We start from the raw sequence: 19,380 nt of genomic DNA on the forward strand, positions 1-19,380 counted from the left end.
GAATCAAACAGTTTTGTTCCAGTGCCTTCATAATCTCAGCAGCGTTCTCCCTATAAACAGTTTCTTCAAATATCTAAAATTAGGAAGTGAGGATTTCCTAATTGGTCATTTGGGATTAACTTTGGAGAAGGAATTGGTTATCCTTGGTTCTTTTTCTTCTGCCTTAGTTAAGGTTGAAAGCAACTTGGTGCAGAGTTGTGAAGCAAGCAAAGAAAAGACTAGTGGTGATATGGCTGCTTTATCAGACATAGAGGAAAGCATCCATGCCTACAGAAAAGAACTTCAGAGAGAAAAGAAGCAAAAGTTGGGGACGAACCTAAAAGTGAGTGGTGCCCTTTACAGAGAAATGACTTTGAAATTAGCTGAGGTTCAGCTGAAATCAGACCTTGCTGCCCAGAAAGTGACTGATTTATAATTACAATCTCGGCTTGGTTATATTTTAGAATATTTTCCCCTGCCAGAATGTTTTGGTCCTACTTGTTTTCATCTTACATTATATGCCTTCTCTGTAAAAGTAAAGATTGAGGCTTAGTGTAGAATCTTGAAGATGCACAAAATAGCATGCCTTAGAGCAGCACTTCTCACCTAGGCTCATTTTGCCTCCCAGGGGCGTTTGGCTATGTCTGGAGATATATTTTGGTTGTCAGAAGTAGTGGCAGATGGGGAGGGCAAGAGAGGGGTGCTATTCAGATCTAGTGGGTTGAGGCGAGGGATGCGGCTAAACTTCCTACACAGCACAGCACAGCCCCCGACAAGGGAGGGTCCAGCCCAAATGGGAGTAATGCCCAGGGTGGAGAAATCCTGCCTTAGTGTTTCCACTTAAGACATAGGTGATGGAACAATATTTTGTTCTAAATCTTCAAAAAACCTTAAGTAGCCCTTTTATTATACTCTGCTTAGTAAAACCTAGCATATAAAAATGAGCTTCAGGGCTTCCCTGGTGGCACAGTGGTTGAGAGCCTGACTGCTGATGCAGGGGACATGGGTTCGTGCCCCGGTCCGGGAAGATCCCACATGCCGCGGAGTGGCTGGGGCCATGAGCCATGGCCGCTGAGCCTGCGCGTCCGGAGCCTGTGCTCCGCAGCGGGAGAGGCCACAACAGTGAGAGGCCCGCGTACCGCAAAAAAAAAAAAAAAAAGCTTCAAACAGATAAACAAGGTTGTCACGATTCAGAAGTTTCTGTAAATATCAAGCCCCTGTGGAAGTTTAAATGGCAGAGTGTCTAGGTGAGACCATTATGGTGGAAACCTGTATTACATTAAATTTTCTTAGAAAGCCTCTATGAAATTGCGTAAGTCTATAGGCATGTGAAAATTTGGGGGCATTTCTTTGAAAAGCATCTCTCTTTCAAAAGGCTAAGCATACCTCATAGGCCACTATTTTTAAAAAATTGAAATTGCCTTTAAGCCATCTGAAATTCCAACTCTAGGCAAAGCTAAAATGTAAAATCCTAACTAAAGTAACTTAAAGAATATGGCACTCCTTAGAGACTGAGAAATTTAAAAATAAGTGAAAATTCACTTCAGTTAAGTGATTTTTTAAGGGGTCTAGTGAGGCATTTCAAAGGGATAAAAATTCAACCTATTCTCTTTTCTTTTCGGAAAAAATAAGAATTCTGAAGTAATAAGAGAATGTCAGAAGGAAAAAGACACAAAAGGATATGGGCCAAAAGGAATGTTTCTGATCCTTTTTGCTCTAAAATCCATAAGTGAGATGGAAGTTTCTGTCTCACTTGAGAGACATAAAGATGATTATAGAAACCGGCATTTCACACTTGCAGCAGTGAAGTGCTAATCCCCCCACCCCATGCCTCAGAAGTGCTTGTCCCTAATGATCTGGTGATGCAAGTGGGTTTTTGAGAAGCTAGGTTATTACTGTCTTGTCTCGGTTTTTATGGTTGTCCATATAATATGCTACCTCTTTTTTTAGTAATCCATTGTAAATTGAGTTCTATAGCTCTATAGCTCGATTTCTATGAAATTTCAATGAAAAATATTTCAGGCTTCCTGGAAATGAAAATGTGATAATTTCAGGATTAATTGTGGAAGTCAGAAAGCAATGTGTGTCAGTAGGTGTAGTGAAACTTCCCATGACATGTTCTGAAAGGACAACCAGGTAGAAAATATAGGAACTAAATTATAAAATGGAGGCTGTCAAAAAACTAAACAGAATTTGATTGTAATAGTTTATCTATAGAAAAGCTAGGATAGTAAAAAAAAATAGCATATTGCTTATTTTTTATTTATAAAAGCAAACAAAAGGTATTAATCTGTATGTACCAAATAACCTCTTTACAAGTGACCTTTGTACTCCAGTATAATTTTGTTTTCTTCTTTTTCTTTTTTCACACACACACACTGTATTTTATTTTTACAAGAGATAAATAAACTGACAACAAGCATTGTAAATGGATGACTACAACAAAAGCAACAATGATTGCAATTACCAAACACACTCATCCTATGTCATAATATTGACATTCAGTCCAGTAATCCTCCACTGTAACAGCTCCTTTACTTTGCAGTGAAAAAAATTTTTTAACATCTTTATTGGGGTATAATTGCTTTACAATGGTGTGTTAGTTTCTGCTTTATAACAAAGTGAATCAGTTATACATATAACATATACATATGTTCCCATATCTCTTCCCTCTTGCGTCTCTCTCCCTCCCACCCTCCCTATCCCACCCCTCCGGGCGGTCACAGAGCACCGAGCTGATATTCCTGTGCTATGCGGCTGCTTCCCACTAGCTATCTACCTTACGTTTGTTAGTGTATATATGTCCATACCTCTCTCTCTCTTTGTCACAGCTCACCCTTCCCCCTCCCCATATCCTCAAGTCCGTTCTCCAGTACGTCTGTGTCTTTATTCCTGTCTTACCCCTAGGTTCTTCATGACATTTTTTTTTCTTAAATTCGATATATATGTGTTAGCATACGGTATTTGTCGTTCTCTTTCTGACTTACTTCACTCTGTATGACAGACTCTAGACCTATCCACCTCATTACAAATAGCTCAGTTTTGTTTCTTTTTATGGCTGAGTAATATTCCCTTGTATATACGTGCCACATCTTCTTTATCCATTCATCCAATGATGGGCTCTTAGGTTGTTTCCATCTCCGGGCTATTGTAAATAGAGCTACAGTGAATATTTTGTTACATGACTCTTTTTGAGTTTTGGTTTTCTCAGGGTATATGCCCAGTAGTGGGATTGCTGGGTCATATGGTAGTTCTATTTGTAGTTTTTTAAGGAACCTCCATACTGTTGTTCATAGTGGCTGAACCAATTCACATTCCCACCAGCAGTGCAAGAGTGTTCCCTTTTCTCCACACCCTCTCCAGCATTTATTGTTTCTAGATTTTTTGATGATGGCCATTCTGACTGGTGTGAGATGATATCTCATTGTAGTTTTGATTTGCATTTCTCTAATGATTAATGATGTTGAGCATTCTTTCATGTGTTTGTTGGCAGTCTGTATATCTTCTTTGGAGAAATGTCTCTTTAGGTCTCCTGCCCATTTTTGGATTGGGTTGTTTGTTTTATTGTTATTGAGCTGCATGAGCTGCTTGTAAATTTTGGAGATTAATCCTTTGTCAGTTGCTTCATTTGCAAATATTTTCTGCCATTCTGAGGGTTGTCTTTTGGTCTTATTTATGGTTTCCTTTGCTGTGCAAAAGCTTTGAAGTCTCATTAGGTCCCATTTGTTTATTTTTGTTTTTATTTCCATTACTCTAGGAGGTGGGTCAGAAAGGATCTTGCTGTGATTTATGTCATAGAGTGTTCTGCCTATGTTTTCCTCTAAGAGTTTGATAGTTTATGGCCTTACATTTAGGTTTTTAATCCATTTTGAGCTTATTTTTGTGTATGGTCTTAGGGAGTGATCTAATTTCATACTTTTACATGTACCTGTCCAGTTTTCCCAGCACCACTTATTGAAGAGGCTGTCCTTTCTCCACTGTACATTCCTGCCTCCTTTATCAAAGATAAGGTGACCATATGTGCGTGGGTTTATCTTTGGGCTTTCTATCCTTTTCCATTGATCTATCTTTCTGTTTTGGTGCCAGTACCATACTGTCTTGATTACTGTAGCTTTGTAGTATAGTCTGAAGTCAGGGAGCCTGATTCCTCCAGCTCCATTTTTCTTTCTCAAGATTGCTTTGGCTATTCGGGGTCTTTTGTGTTTCCATACAAATTGTGAAATTTTTTTTTTTTTTTTTTTTGCGGTACGCGGGGCTCTCACTGCTGTGGCCCTTCCCGCTGTGGAGCACAGGCTCCGGACGCCAGGGGCCATGGCTCACGGGCCCAGCCGCTCCTGCGGCATGTGGGATCTTCCCGGACTGGGGCACGAACCCGGGTCCCCTGCCTCAGCAGGCGGACTCTCAACCACTGCGCCACCAGGGAAGCCCCAAATTGTGAAATTTTTTGTTCTAGTTCTGTGAAAAATGCCAGTGGTAGTTTGATAGGGATTGCATTGAATCTATAGATTGCTTTGGGTAGTAGAGTAATTTTCACAGTGTTAATTCTTCCAATCCAAGAACATGGTATATCTCTCCATCTATTTGTATCATCTTTAATTTCTTTCATCAGTGCCTTATAATTTTCTGCATGCAGGTCTTTTGTCTCCTTAGGTAGGTTTATTCCTAGATATTTTATTCTTTTTGTTGTAATGGTAAATGGGAGTGTTTTCTTGATTTCACTTTCAGATTTTTCATCATTAGTGTATAGGAATGACAGAGATTTCTGTGCATTAATTTTGTATCCTGCTACTTTACCAAATTCATTTATTAGCTCTAGTAGTTTTCTGGTAGCATCTTTAGGATTCTCTATGTATAGTATCATGTCATCTGCAAACAGTGACAGCTTTACTTCTTCTTTTCCGATTTGGATTCCTTTTATTTCCTTTTCTTCTCTGATTGCTGTGGCTAAAACTTCCAAAACTATGTTGAATAAGAGTGGTGAGAGTGGGCAACCTTGTCTTGTTCCTGATCTTAGTGGAAATGCTTTCAGTTTTTCACCATAGAGGATGATGTTGGCTGTGGGCTTGTCATATATGGCCTTTGTTATGTTGAGGAAAGTTCCCTCTACGCCTACTTTCTGGAGGGTTTTTATCATAAATGCGTGTTGAATTTTGTCAAAAGCTTTCTCTGCATCTATTGATATGATAATATGGTTTTTCTCCTTCAGTTTGTTAATATGGTTTATCCCATTGATTGATTTGCGTATATTGAAGAATCCTTGCATTCCTGGGATAAACCCCACTTGATCATGGTGTATGATCCTTTTAATGTGCTGTTGGATTCTGTTTGCTAGTATTTTGTTGAGGATTTTTGCATCTATGTTCATCAGTGATATTGGCCTGTAGTTTTCTTTCTTTGTGACATCCTTGTCTGGTTTTGGTATCAAGGTGATGGTGGCCTCGTAGAAGGAATTTGGGAGTGTTTCTCCCTCTGCTATATTTTGGAAGAGTTTGAGAAGGATAGGTGTTAGCTCTTCTCTAAATGTTTGATAGAATTCGCCTGTGAAGCCATCTGGTCCTGGGCTTTTGTTTGTTGGAAGATTTAAAATCACAGTTTCAATTTCAGTGCTTGTGATTGGTCTGTTCATATCTTCTATTTCTTCCTGATTCAGTCTTGGCAGTTTGTGCATTTCTACGAATTTGTCCATTTCTTCCAGTTTTCCATTTTATTGGCATAGAGTTGCTTGTAGTAATCTCTCATGATCTTTTTTATTTCTGCAGTGTCAGTTGTCACTTCTCCTTTTTCATTTCTAATTCTATTGATTTGAGTCTTCTCCCTTTTTTTCTTTATGAGTCTGGCTAATGGTTTATCTATTTTGTTTTTCTTCTCAAAGAACCAGCTTTTAGTTTTATTGATCTTTGCTATCGTTTCCTTCATTTCTTTTTCATTTATTTCTGATCTGATTTTTATGATTTCTTTCCTTCTGCTACCTTTGGGGTTTTTCTGTTCTTCTTTCTCTAACTGCTTTAGGTGCAAGGTTAGGTTGTTTATTCGAGATGTTTCCTGTTTCTTAAGGTGGGCTTGTATTGCTATAAACTTCCCTCTTAGAACTGCTTTTGCTGCATCCCATAGGTTTTGGGTAGTGTCTCCATTGTCATTTGTTTCTAGGTATTCTTTTATTTCCTCTTTGATTTCTTCAGTGATCACTTGGTTATTAAGTACTGTATTGTTTAGCCTCCATGTGTTTGTATTTTTTACAGATCTTTTCCTGTAATTGAAATCTAGTCTCATGGCGTTGCGGTCGGAAAAGATACTTGATACAATTTCAATTTTCTTAAATTTACCAAGCCTTGGTTTGTGACCCGAGATACAATCTATCCTGGAGAATGTTCCATGAGCACTTGAGAAAAATGTGTATTCTGTTGATTTTGGATGGAGTGTCCTATAAATATCAATTAAGTCCATCTTGTTTAATGTATCATTTAAAGCTTGTGTTTCCTTCTTTAGTTTCATTTTGGATGATCTGTCCATTGGTGAAAGTGGGGTGTTAAAGTCCCCTACTATGAATGTGTTACTGTCGATTTCCCCTTTTATGGCTGTTAGTATTTGCCTTATGTATTGAGGTGCTCCTATGTTGGGTGCATAAATATTTACAATTGTTATATCTTCTTCTTGGATCGATCCCTTGATCATTATGTACTGTCCTTCTTTGTCTCTTCTAATAGTCTTTATTTTAAAGTCTATTTTGTCTGATATGAGAATTGCTACTCCAGCTTTCTTTTGGTTTCCATTTACATGGAATATCTTTTTCCATCCCCTTACTTTCAGTCTGTATGTGTCTCTAGGTCTGAAGTGGGTCTCTTGTAGACAGCATATATATGGGTCTTGTTTTTGTATTCATTCAGCCAATCTGTGTCTTTTTGTGGGAGCATTTAGTCCATTTACGTTTAAGGTAATTATCGATATGTATGTTCCTATTCCCATTTTCTAAATTGTTTTGGGTTCGTTATTATAGGTCTTTACCTTCTCTTTGTGTTTCTTGCCTAGAGAAGTTCCTTTAGCATTTGTTGTAAAGCTGGTTTGGTGGTGCTGAACTCTCTCAGCTTTTGCTTGTCTGTAAAGGTTTTAATTTCTCCATCAAATCTGAATGAGATCCTTGCTGGGTAGAGTAATCTTGGTTGCAGGTTTTTCTCCTTCATCACTTTCAGTATGTCCTGCCACTCCCTTCTGGCTTGCAGAGTTTCTGCTGAGAGATCAACTGTTAACCTTATGGGGATTCCCTTGAGTGTTATTTATTGTTTTTCCCTTGCTGCTTTTCATATGCTTTCTTTGTATTTAATTTTTGACAGTTTGATTAATATGTGTCTTGGCATATTTCTCCTTGTATTTATCCTGTATGGGACTCTCTGTGCTCCCTGGACTTGAATAACTATTTCCTTTCCCATATTAGGGAAGTTTTCAACTATAATCTCTTCAAATATTTTCTCAGTCCCTTTTTCTCTTCTTCTTCTGGAACCCCTATAATTTGAATGTCGGTGCGCTTAATGTTGTCCCAGAGGTCTGTGAGACTGTCCTCAGTTCTTTTCATTCTTTTTTCTTTATTCTGCTCTGCAGTAGTTATTTCCACTATTTTATCTTCCAGGTCACTTATCCGTTTTTCTGCCTCAGTTATTCTGCTATTGAGCCCGTCTAGAGTCTTTTTAATTTCATTTATTGTGTTGTTCATCATTTTTTGTTTCATCTTTAGTTCTTCTAGGTCCTTGTTAAATATTTCTTGCATTTTGTCCATTCTATTTCCAAGATTTTGGTTCATCTTTACTTTCATTATTCTGAATTCTTTTTCAGGTAGACTTCCTATTTCCTCTTCATTTGTTAGGTCTGGTGCGTTTTTATCTTGCTCCTTCATCTGCTGTGTGTTTTTCTGTCTTCTCATTTTGCTTATCTTACTGTGTTTGGGGTCTCCTTTTTGCATGCTGCAGGTTCGTAGCTGCCGTTGTTTTTGGTGTCTGTCCCCAGTGGCTAACGTTGGTTCAGTGGGTTGTGTAGGCTTCGTGTTGGAGGGGACTAGTGCCTGTGTTCTGGTGGATGAGGCTGGATCTTGTCTCTCTAGTGGGCAGGTACACGTCTGGTGGTGTGTTTTGGGGTGTCTGTGGTCTTATTATGATTTTAGATAGCCTCTCTGCTAATGGGTGGGGTTGTGTTCCTGTTTTGCTAGTTGTTTGCAATAGGTTGTCCAGCACTGTGGCTTGCTGGCCATTGAGTGAAGCTGGGTGCTGGTGTTGAGATGGAGATCTCTGGGAAATTTTCGCCGTTTGATATTATGTGGAGTTGGGAGGACTCTTGTTGACCAGTGTCCTGAAGTTGGCTCTCCCACCTCAGAGGCACAGCACTGACTCCTGGCTGCAGCACCAATAGCCTTTCATCCACACAGCTCAGAATAAAAGGGAGAAAAAGTAGAGAGAAAGAAGTAGTAGAAGTAGGAAGAAAGAAAGAAAGAAGAAAGAATGAAAGAAAGGAGGGAAGGAAGGAAGGAAGGAAGGAACAAAGGAGGGAGGTAGGGAGGGAGGGAGGAAGGAAGGAAAAAAGAAAGAAAGAAGATACAGTAAAATAAAATAAAGTATAATAAAGTTATTTAATTAAAAAATAATTATTTAGGAAAAAAAAGGGGACAGATAGAACCTTAGGACAAATGGTGGAAGCAAAGCTATACAGAAAAACTCTTACACAGAAGCATACACATACACCCTCACAAAAAGGGGTAAAGGGGAAAAAATCATAAATCTTGCTCTCAAAGTCCACCTCCTCAATTTGGGATGATTCGTTGTCTAAAGGAGGGAAGGGAGGAAAGAAAGAAAGAAGGTAAAGTATAGTAAAGTTATGAAAATTAAACTTAATTATTAAGAAAAGAAAATTAAAATAAAAACGGACAGATAGAACCCTAGGATAAATGGTGGAAGCAAAGCTATACAGACAAAATCTCACACTGAAGCATACACATACAGACTCACAAAAAGAGGAAAAGGGGAAAAATCATAAATCTTGCTCTCAAAGTCCACCTCCTCAGTTTGGGATGATTCGTTGTCTATTCAGGTATTCCACAGATGCAGGGTACATCACGTTGGTTGTGGAGCTTTAATCCGCTGCTTTTGAGGCTGCTGGGAGAGATTTCCCTTTCTCTTCTTTGTTCTCACAGCTCCCAGGGGCTCAGCTTTGGATTTGGCCCCGCCTCTGCGTGTAGGTCGCTGGAGGGCGTCTGTTTTTTGCTCAGACAGGATGGGGTTAAAGGAGCCGCTGATTCGGGGGCTCTGGCTCACTCAGGCGGGGGGAGGGAGGGGCACAGTGTGCAGGGTGGTCCTGTGGCGGCAGAGGCCGGCGTGACATTGCACCAGCCTGAGGCCCGCCGTGCATTCTCCCGGGGAAGCTGTCCCTGGATCCCGGGACCCTGGCAGTGGCGGGCTGCACAGGCTCTCGGGAGGGGAGGTGTGGATAGTGACCTGTGCTCCGTCTCTGGGTTTCGCGCTTTTAGATGCGGCTCGCGCCCGTCTCTGGGGTCCGCGTTTTTAGCCGCGGCTCCAGCGCGTCTCTGGGGTCCGCGTTTTCAGCCGCGGCTCGCGCCCGTCTCTGGGGTCCGCATTTTTCGCCGCGGCTCCCGCGCGTCTCTGGAGTTCTTTTAGGCAGCGCTCTTAAACCCCTGTCCTTGCACACCAGGAAACAAAGAGGGAAGAAAAAGTCTCTTGCCTCTTCGGCGGCTCCAGACCTTTTCCCGGACCCCCTCCCGGCTAGCCGTGGTGCACTAACCCCTTCAGGCTGTGTTCACGCAGCCAACCCCAGTCCTCTCCGTGCTCTCCGACCAAAGCCGGAGCCTCAGCTTGCAGCCCCGCCCGCCCCGGCCGGTGAGCAGACAAGCCTCTCGGGCTGGTGAGTGCCGGTCAGCACCAATCCTCTGTGCGGGAATCTCCCCACTTTGCCCTCCGCACCCCTGTTGCTGTGCTCTCCTCTGCGGCTCCGAAGCTTTCCCCCTCAGCCTCCTGCAGTCTCCGCCCGCGAAGGGGCTTCCTAGTGTGTGGAAACCTTTCCTCCTTCACGGCTCCCTCCCACTGGTGCATGTCCCGTCCCCATCCTTCTGTCTCTGTTTTTTCTTTTGCCCTATCCAGGTACGTGGGGAGTTTCTTGCCTTTTGGGAGGTCTGAGGTCTTCTGCCAGCGTTCAGTAGGTGTTCTGTAGGAGTTGCTCCACGTGTAGATGTATTTCTGGTGTATCTGTAGGGAGGAAGGTGATCTCCGCGTCTTACTCTTCCGCCATCTTCCCCTCTGCCCCCCTCCAGTGAAAATTGATTTGTATATTTTTTGCCTCTGAGTCCTTGTGGGATTTTTTTTTATTCAAACAGAAAGTCACAAAAATTTTAATCATCCTCATCAGTTCACTCAGTCCCATGTAATTTTTTTTTCTCATCTTGATCTTTTGTTAGCACTTTCATGAGTTCAGTTTTCCATTAGAGTTCTAAAAATGCTTATTCGTTCAGTTCAGCAGTATAGTCAGTTACCAGAAACCTGTACTTGTCAGAGTCTTTTCCATGAATTCCTTGAAGATGAAACCCTTTCATAGGAAATTTTTGCAAAAGCATCACAGTACACCCAGAACTGTCTGCAAATGACAAAAGACTTAAATATGACCGCGGTTACAGATGTGATGAAAGTTCGTAATAATGCAATTGACAAGGAAATTTACTTATTTCTGAGACATACATTTTAAAGTAATAAGTAGAATTATGACTTATAACATTATACCAAAACATATAAGATTTTTAGAAATTTCATGTAATGTCTGAAACATTTATATTAACATATTTCAATACAAATAACCCAAAGAAAGTTTAGTATTAGTTGTTTTTTTGTTTGTTTGTTTATACTGCAGGTTCTTATGAGTCTTTAATTTTATACACATCAGTGTATACATGTCAATCCCAATCGCCCAATTCAGCACACCACCATCCCCACCCCACTGTGATTTTCCCCCCTTGGTATCCATACGTTTGTTCTCTACATGTGTGTCTCAACTTCTGCCCTGCAAACCAGATCATCTGTTCCATTTTTCTAGGTTCCACATACATGCGTTAATATACGATACTTGTTTTTCTCTTTCTGGCTTACTTCACTCTGTATGACAGTCTCTAGATCCATCCACGTCACAACAAATGACTCAATTTCTTTCCTTTTTATGGCTGAGTAATATTCCATTGTGTACATGTATCACAACTTCTTTATCCATTTGTCTGTCGATGGGCATTTAGGTTGCTTCCATGACCTGGCTATTGTAAATAGTGCTCCAAAGAACATTGGGGTGCATGTGTCTTTTTGAATTATGGTTTTCTCAGGGTATATGCCCAGTAGTGGGATTGCTGGATCATATGGTAATTCTATTTTTAGTTTTTTAAGGAACCTCCATACTGTTCTCCATTGTGGCTGTATCAATTTACATTCCCACCAACAGTGCAAGAGGGTTCCCTTATCTCCACACCCTCTCCAGCATGGGTTGTTTGTAGATTTTCTGATGAGGCTCATTCTAACTGGTGTGAGGTGATACCTCATTGTGGTTTTGATTTGCATTTCTTTAATAATTAGTCATGTTGAGCAGCTTTTCATGTGCTTCTTGGCCATCTGAATGTCTTCTTTAAACAAATGTCTGTTTAGGTCTTCTGCCCATTTTTGGATTGGGTTGTTTGTTTCTTTAATATTGAGCTGCCTGAGCTGTTTATATATTTTGGCGATTAATCCTTTGTCCGATGATTCGTTTGCAGATATCTTCTGCCAGTCTGAGGGTTGTCTTTTGGTCTTGTTTATGGTTTCCTTTGCTGTGCAAAAGCTTTGAAGTTTCATTAGGTCCCATTTGTTTATTTTTGTTTTTATTTCCATTACTCTAGGAGGTGGGTCAAAAAGGATCTTGCTGTGATTTATGTCAAAGAGTGTTCTTCCTATGTTTTTCTCTAAGAGTTTTATAGTGTCTGGTCTTACATTTAGGTCTCGAATCCATTTTGAGTTTATTTTTGTGTATGGTGTTAGGAAGTGTTCTAATTTCCTTCTTTTACATGTAGCTGTCCCATTTTCCCAGCACCCGTTATTGAAGAGACTGTCTTTTCTCCATTGTATATCTTTGCCTCCTTTGTCATAAATTAGTTGACCATAGGTGCGTGGGTTTATCTCTGGGCTTTCTATCTTGTTCCATTGACCTATGTTTCTGTTTTTGTGCCAGTACCGTATTGTCTTGATTACTGTAGCTTTGTAGTATAGTCGGAAGTCAGGGAGTCTGATTCCTCCAGCTCCGTTTTTTTCCCTCAAGACTGCTTTCGCTGTTCAGGGTCTTTTGTGTCTCCATACAAATTTTAAGATGATTTGTTCTAGTTCTGTAAAAAATGCCATTGGTAATTTGATAGGGATTGCATTGAATCTGTAGATTGCTTTGGGTAGTATATTCATTTTCACAATATTGATTCTTCCAATCCGAGAACATGGTATATCTCTGCATCTGTTGGTATCATCTTTAATTTCTTTCATCAGTGTCTTACAGTTTTCTGCATACAGGTCTTTTGTCTCCCTAGGTAGGTTTATGCCTAGGTATTTTGTTCTTTCTGTTGCAATGGTAAATGGGAATGTGTCCATAATTTCACTTTCAGACTTTTCATCATTAGCGTATAGGAATGCAAGAGATTTCTGTGCATTAATTTTGTATCCTGCAAGTTTACCAAATTCATTGATTAGCTCTACTAGTTTTCCGGTGGCATTTTTAGGATTCTCTATGTATAGTATCATGTCATCTGCAAACAGTGACAGTTTTACTTTCTCTTTTCCAATCTGTATTCCTTTTATTTCTTTTTCTTCTCTGATTGCCGAGGCTAGGACTTCCAAAACTATGTTGAATAACAGCGGTGAGAGTGGACATCCTTGTCTTGTTCCTGATCTTAGAGGAAATGCTTTCAGTTTTTCACCATTGAGAATTATGTTTGCTGTGGGTTTGTCGTATATGGCCTTTATTATGTTGAGGAAAGTTCCCTCTATGCCCACTTTCTGGAGAGTTTTTATCATAAATGCGTGTTGAATTTTGTCAAAAGCTTTTTCTGCATCTATTGAGATGATCATATGGTTTTTCTTCTTCAGTTTGTTAATATGGTGTATCACATTGATTGATTTGCATATATTGAAGAATCCTTGCATCCCTGGGATTAATCCCACTTGATCGTGGTGTATGATCCTTTTAATGTGTTGTTGGATTCTGTTTGCTAGTATTTTGTTGAGGATTTTTGCATCTATATTCATCAGTGATATTGGTCTGTAATTTTCTTTTTTTGTAGTGTCTTTGTCTGGTTTTGGTATCAGGGTGATGGTGGCCTCATAGAATGAGTTTGGGAGTGTTCCTTCCTCTGCAATTTTTTGGAAAAGTTTGAGAAGGACGGGTGTTAGCTCTTCTCTGAATGTTTGATAGAATTCGCCTGTGAAGCCATCTGGTCCTGGACTTTTGTTTGTTGGAAGATTTTTAATCACAGTTTCAATTTCATTACTTGTGACTGGTCTGTTTATATTTTCTATTTCTTCCTGGTTCGGTCTTGGAAGGTTGTGCTTTTCTAAGAATTTGTCCATTTCTTCCAGGTTGTCCATTTTATTGGCATAGAGTTGCTTGTAGTAATCTCTCATGATCCTTTGTATTTCTGCGGTGTCTGTTGTAACTTCTCCTTTTTCATTTCTAATTTTATTGATTTGAGTCCTCTCCCTCTTTTTCTTGATGAGCCTGGCTAATGGTTTATCCATTTTGTTTATCTTCTCAAAGAACCAGCTTTTAGTTTTATTGAACTTTGCTATTGTTTCTTTGTTTCTGTTTCATTTATTTCTGCTCTGATCTTTATGATTTCTTTCCTCCTGCTAACTTTGGGTTTTGTTTGTTCTTCTTTCTCTAGTTCCTTTAGGTGTAAGGTTAGATTGTTTACTTGAGATTTTTCTTGTTTCTTGAGGTAGGCTTGTATAACTATAAACTTCCCTCTTAGAACTGCTTTTGCTGCATCCCATAAGTTTTGGATCTTCGTGTTTTCATTGTCATTTGTCTCTAGGTATTTTTTGATTTCCTCTTTGATTTCTTCAGTGATCTCTTGGTTATTTAGTAACGTATTGTTTAGCCTCCATGTGTTTGTATATTTTCCCCTGTAATTCATTTCTAATCTTATAGCGTTGTGGTCAGAAAAGATGCTTGATATGATTTCAATTTCCTTAAATTTACTGAGGCTTGATTTGTGACCCAAGATGTGATCTATCCTGGAGAATGTTCCGTGCACACTTGAGAAGAAAGTGTAATCTGCTGTTTTTGGATGGAATGTCCTATACATATCAATTAAATCTATCTGGTCTATTGTGTCATTTAAACCTTCTGTTTCCTTATTTATTTTCGTTTTGGGTGATCTGTCCATTGGTGTAAGTGAGGTTGTAAAGTCCCCCACTATTATTGTGCTACTGTCTATTTCCTCTTTTAGAGCTGTTAGCAGTTGCCTTATGTGTTGAGGTGCTCCTTTTTTGGGTGCATATATATTTATAATTGTTATATCTTCTTCTTGGATTGATCCCTTGATCATTATGTAGTGTCCTTCGTCGTCTCTTGTAATATTCTTTATTTTAAAGTCTATTTTGTCTGATATGAGTATAGCTACCCCAGCTTCCTGTTGATTTCCATTTGCATGGAATATCTTTTTCCATCCCCTCACTTTCAGTCTGAATATGTCCCTAGGTCTGAAGTGGGTCTCTTGTAGATAGCATATATATGGGTCTTGTTTTTGTATCCATTCAGCAAGCCTGTGTCTTTTGGTTGGAGCATTTACTCCATTCACGTTTAAGGTAATTATTGATATGTATGTTCCTATTATCATTTTCTTAATTGTTTTGGGTTTGTTTTTGTAGGTCCTTTTCTTCTCTTGTGTTTCCCACTTAGAGAAGTTCCTTTAGCATTTGTTGTAGAGCTGGTTTGGTGGTGCTGAATTTTCTTAGCTTTTGCTTGTCTCTAAAGCTTTTAATTTCTTCATCGAATCTGAATGAGATCCTTGCCGGGTAGAGTAATCTTGGTTGTAGGTCCTTCCCTTTCATCACTTTAAGTATATCATGCCACTGCCTTCTGGCTTGTAGAGTTTCTGCTGCGAAATCAGCTATTAACCTTATGGGAGTTCCCTTGTATGTTATTTGTCTTTTTTCCCTTGCTGCTTGCAATAATTTTTCTTTGTCTTTAAGTTTTGCCAATTTGATTACTATGTGTCTTGGTGTGTTTCTCCTTGGGTTTATCCTGCCTGGGACTCTCTGCGCTTCCTGGACTTGGGTGGCTATTTCCTTTCCCATGTTAGGGATGTTTTCGACTATAATCTCTTCAAATATTTTCTCTGGTCCTTTCTCTCTCTCTTCTCCTTCTGGGACCCCTGTAACATGAATGTTGTTGCGTTTGATGTTGTCCCAGAGGTCTCTTAGGCTGTCTTCATTTCTTTTCATTCTTTTTTCTTTAGTCTGTTCCACAGCAGTGAATTCCACCATTCTGTCTTCCAGGTCACTTATCCATTCTTCTGCCTCAGTTATTATGCTATTGTTTCCTTCAACTGTATACCAAACAGCTTGAAAACACACACATATCCCCCCACAGTAATATTCATATCTATACATATATATGGTTTAATCCTTCATAGCAGCTCATTAATGTTGTCCCCAGTATGAAAAAAAAATATTAAACCAAATTCAGGGGGTGCATGCAAGCAACTTGATCCTATAACCTTGCTAGAGATTTTTTTTGAAATCAGCAGACCTTTAAGAATTCTAATAATATACAAGTGAATCTTCTATTGTCCTGATAACATCTCTTTGTACTACATAGAATTGACCACTCAGTTTTCTCCCTGTCTCAGGAAGGAAAAGATCCAGTTAACTTCTTTGCCTGCCCTTCCCAATAAAAGCAAAGCTTTGTATCCTTTCCTTTTTTTTTTCCACAAAACTTGGCTAATACCAAATGTTGAAAGGTATCCTTTTTCTTGTATTCAAATTGTGAAAACATTACTTAACATCCTAAGAATTTGAGAGTGAGAGCTCTTTCCTGGTTAATCTTCTCTGGAGAACTTGAGGTTTTTACTGCTAAAGGCAGTATGGTGCAATGGAAAGAATGCTGATCTGTAAACAATGTATTTAATTGAATCCTTCAAAGTTTTTTTCTGTTTTCAGTTTTTGAGTTGAATTGCTTACGGACTCTAAAAATAGCCCTGTCCTGTAAAATCCTACTGTGTTGAGTTTCTTCACAGTGCTAATAGTGTGGCCATTTCCTAGGACCTTATTTCAATAATCGTGTGTTGCCTTTTTGTTCAGTAGCTTGGCAGGCGCTATTGAGGTAGTGAATGTTCATAAGGGCAGAAAATCAGACCTGCTGTGCCCTCACTATGCAGATTTTTCCTGTGCTACACTTGTGAGCAGCTATACTGGACAAGTGCCTGTGTGCCTAACTGGAGGTCAACATGATGGTCCTGAGTTCAGCTAGGAAACTTCTTTAGTGTCTTTAACTTCATCTTGGATTATCCATTTCCCCACAGCAGCAGTCACTTACCCCCAAAGTATAAGCAGTGTTAATGGGCCAGTAAAACATACTCTTAGTAACCAGCCAAAGCATTTAGCACTAGATACCAGGTCCGCCAGGAGTGGGAGGTAAGTGTGATGCAATCGGTTGATTGCCTGGTCCACGTCGATTTCCTCCTTTTCTCATAGCAGAGCTCTCATTTTGCTCAGGAAACTTCCTTCCCACCGTTCATGTGACTGGGTAAGTGGACTACATCCCCAGTTCCAGAGGTTAGTCCTGACTAGTCTAAGCCAGTTAGTGCAGGACATTTCCCAGGCAGCCATTACTGGGCTGGGCTGGGCACAAAACCTAAATTGGGTCGAATCAGACTGAGGGGAAGGGCTTGGTTCTTCCCCTCAGTCCAATTAGGAAGAGGTTTTTCCTGTCCCGCTGGAAGTAGGTGGCCCTAACTTGAGAAGTTGAGAGAATCACAGGAAATTAGGCTTTAGAATGAATCTGACACTGTAGACTGAAAAATTGTTTTATTGTGCCACTGAATTGAATGTAAGCTCACCGTTTCCCGGGACTGCCCATTACTTCAGGAAAAAAAAAAAATTCCTTGTAACAGAAGTCAAGGTTTCTGTTACTTGCAGGTGAAATCATTTCTCACTGCTTGAAATGGGATAAAGAATCCCAGAGAACAAAGCTGACTGTCCACACATGTGCAGTCCCAGGACAGGAAGAGTTCCCTGCAGAAACAGGGTGCTTGTACCTGCTAAAAGCAGTGTAGGCAAAAGCTGCCCCTCCCTGCCCCCACTCCCCACAGTTTATTTCTGGGCAGTGGCTTGCTAGGCTTCTTTCCTGTTTTGTCTTTTTCTTTTTTTTTTTGTAAGTTTACATCTCAAATTAGTTCATACCTGATAGTAGTTTATATCTGAGATAAGCTGTATTTTTTATTAATTCTTTATCTTTTCTGTCTTCCTTAGCTTTCCTCTGGTATTACACCAGGCCACTTGTTTAATGATGGTATATGTCAGATTATTTAACTATTTCTCCATATTTCCTGTTTTAGAATATAAAATTATCAATGTAAGGACCACATCTATTGTGTTACTTAGACAGCAGGAGAATTCAGACTTGTAATTCTCTTCTGACATCTTTTCTCATATTCTCAGCTATATCTTCTCCAATGGGAAGAGAAAGGAATCTTTACCAATTTTGATTGTTCTAGGAGTCTTTGTGTTAGGAAAAACGAATGTGATATTATGAGACTGTTTTGGAAATAGAGTAGTATTGCTGTATCAAAAGAGATGAACAGCCTTATTGATTTAGAGCTTGCAGCCTTTTTAAAGGTAAAAAATATGTGCTAGAACATGAGTAGTTGCATTTTAATATATACCAGGGAGCAAAAGATAACCTTTCTAAACTTCACTGTAGCCTCATACAAAAAAGAAGATGATGGAAATATTTAGTGTCGTTTTTATAAGCCTGATAAAATGTTTTAAGGTGTAGAATGACTAACTTGGTTATGTCAAGTGTGACAATAAAATCCTCTTATACATTATCCAAAAAGGAAATGAATATGCTCTAACACTTGAAAGATTCTGGTAGATGTAGTCAAAACATTGGGAGTGGGGGCAGCGGGTACCATCCGAAGGGAGCCAGGACCAAATGTGTTCTGACAGTCTTCAAAACCTTCAGAGAAAGTGACCATATAGTACATGTGTTGAGCCTAACAAGGGGAGATGGGGCTTGGTGTGCAGACTGGTTTGTGTTTCCTGAAGCCAGTGCCACCTGGAAGGGGAAAGAATTAGTCTGGAACTATAAATAGTAGGAAAAATGATTACATAAAATTTAGGGAAAGAGTTGAAGAAAACTGTAATCTGCGCTTGGGTACTAGCTTTCTATAATGTGATGTGCTGGGCAATAGCACTAGCTAACATATATTGATTATTGTGTGTCAGACATTGATTTGAATGCTTACCCCATATGATCCTTACAACTCTCTGAAACTATGCTTTCCAGGACATTGCCAGTAGTCTTGTGTGGCTATTTACATTTAACTGAATTAAAACTAAATTAAAAATTCAGTTTCTTACTTGCATTAGCCACATTTCAAATGCTCAATAGCTACATGTGGCTAGTGGCTACTATTTGGACAGTACAGAATAGAACATTTCCTTAGTCTCAGAAAGTTTTATTAGACAATGCTGCTATAAGCTGTGCTCTATTAACTATCTCTTGTTTACAAATCAAGAAACTGAGACCCACACAGGTTTAGTACTACACCCAGGGTCATATAGCTATAGTAAGGAACAGAGCCAAGATTGACATCCAGTGTAGCTCCAGGACCTTTGCTTTTTCACCACTATGCTCTTCGTGGTGAAAGAGCAAAGGTCAGTTTGTAATAAAGTCAGTTTGTAATAATATAGTGCCATGTCTTCTGACAGTTTTATATTAACAAAATGCACTTACTGTTTTAAAAATTTACAAAAAATGTATAGTTCAATAAAAGTATAAGTTTATTAATATTGAGATATTGGGAAATGTGGGCCTTTTTTTTTAGTAAAAGGCGAAAGAAAGATTTGTACGATCTGGGCCATGTTATTTTTTTTAAATATTTTTATTGAAGTATAGTTAATGTACAGTATTATGTAGGTTATGGGTGTACAATGTAGTGATTCACAATTTTTAAAGGTTATACTCCATTTATAGTTATACAGTATTGGTTACATTCTCTGTGTTGTACAGTATATCCTTGTAGCTTGTTTTATACATAATAGTTTGTACCTCTTAATTCCCTACTCTTATATTGTCCCTCCCCCCTCTTCCTCTCCCCACTGGTAACCACTAGTTTGTTCTCTATATCTG

General features: G+C 39.3%; 1 protein-coding gene across 2 annotated transcripts in view; it reads left to right on the forward strand.

The window, feature by feature from the left end:
* Positions 1-19,380, forward strand: part of FANCB (FA complementation group B) — a 51,635-nt gene that overhangs the window by 22,509 nt on the left and 9,746 nt on the right. For both annotated transcript variants that reach the window (XM_022562697.2, XM_089904767.1), the window contains one exon: positions 1-19,380. This exon is cut by the window's right edge and continues 9,746 nt beyond it. In XM_022562697.2, the coding sequence (XP_022418405.2) occupies positions 1-415 (415 nt within the window). In that variant the 3' untranslated portion in view covers positions 416-19,380.

This window comes from Delphinapterus leucas, chromosome X (genome assembly GCF_059928025.1).
Source record: "Delphinapterus leucas isolate spDelLeu-1000000601 "Yukka" chromosome X, BTC_Dleu_Yukka2, whole genome shotgun sequence".
Lineage (NCBI taxonomy): Eukaryota > Metazoa > Chordata > Mammalia > Artiodactyla > Monodontidae > Delphinapterus > Delphinapterus leucas.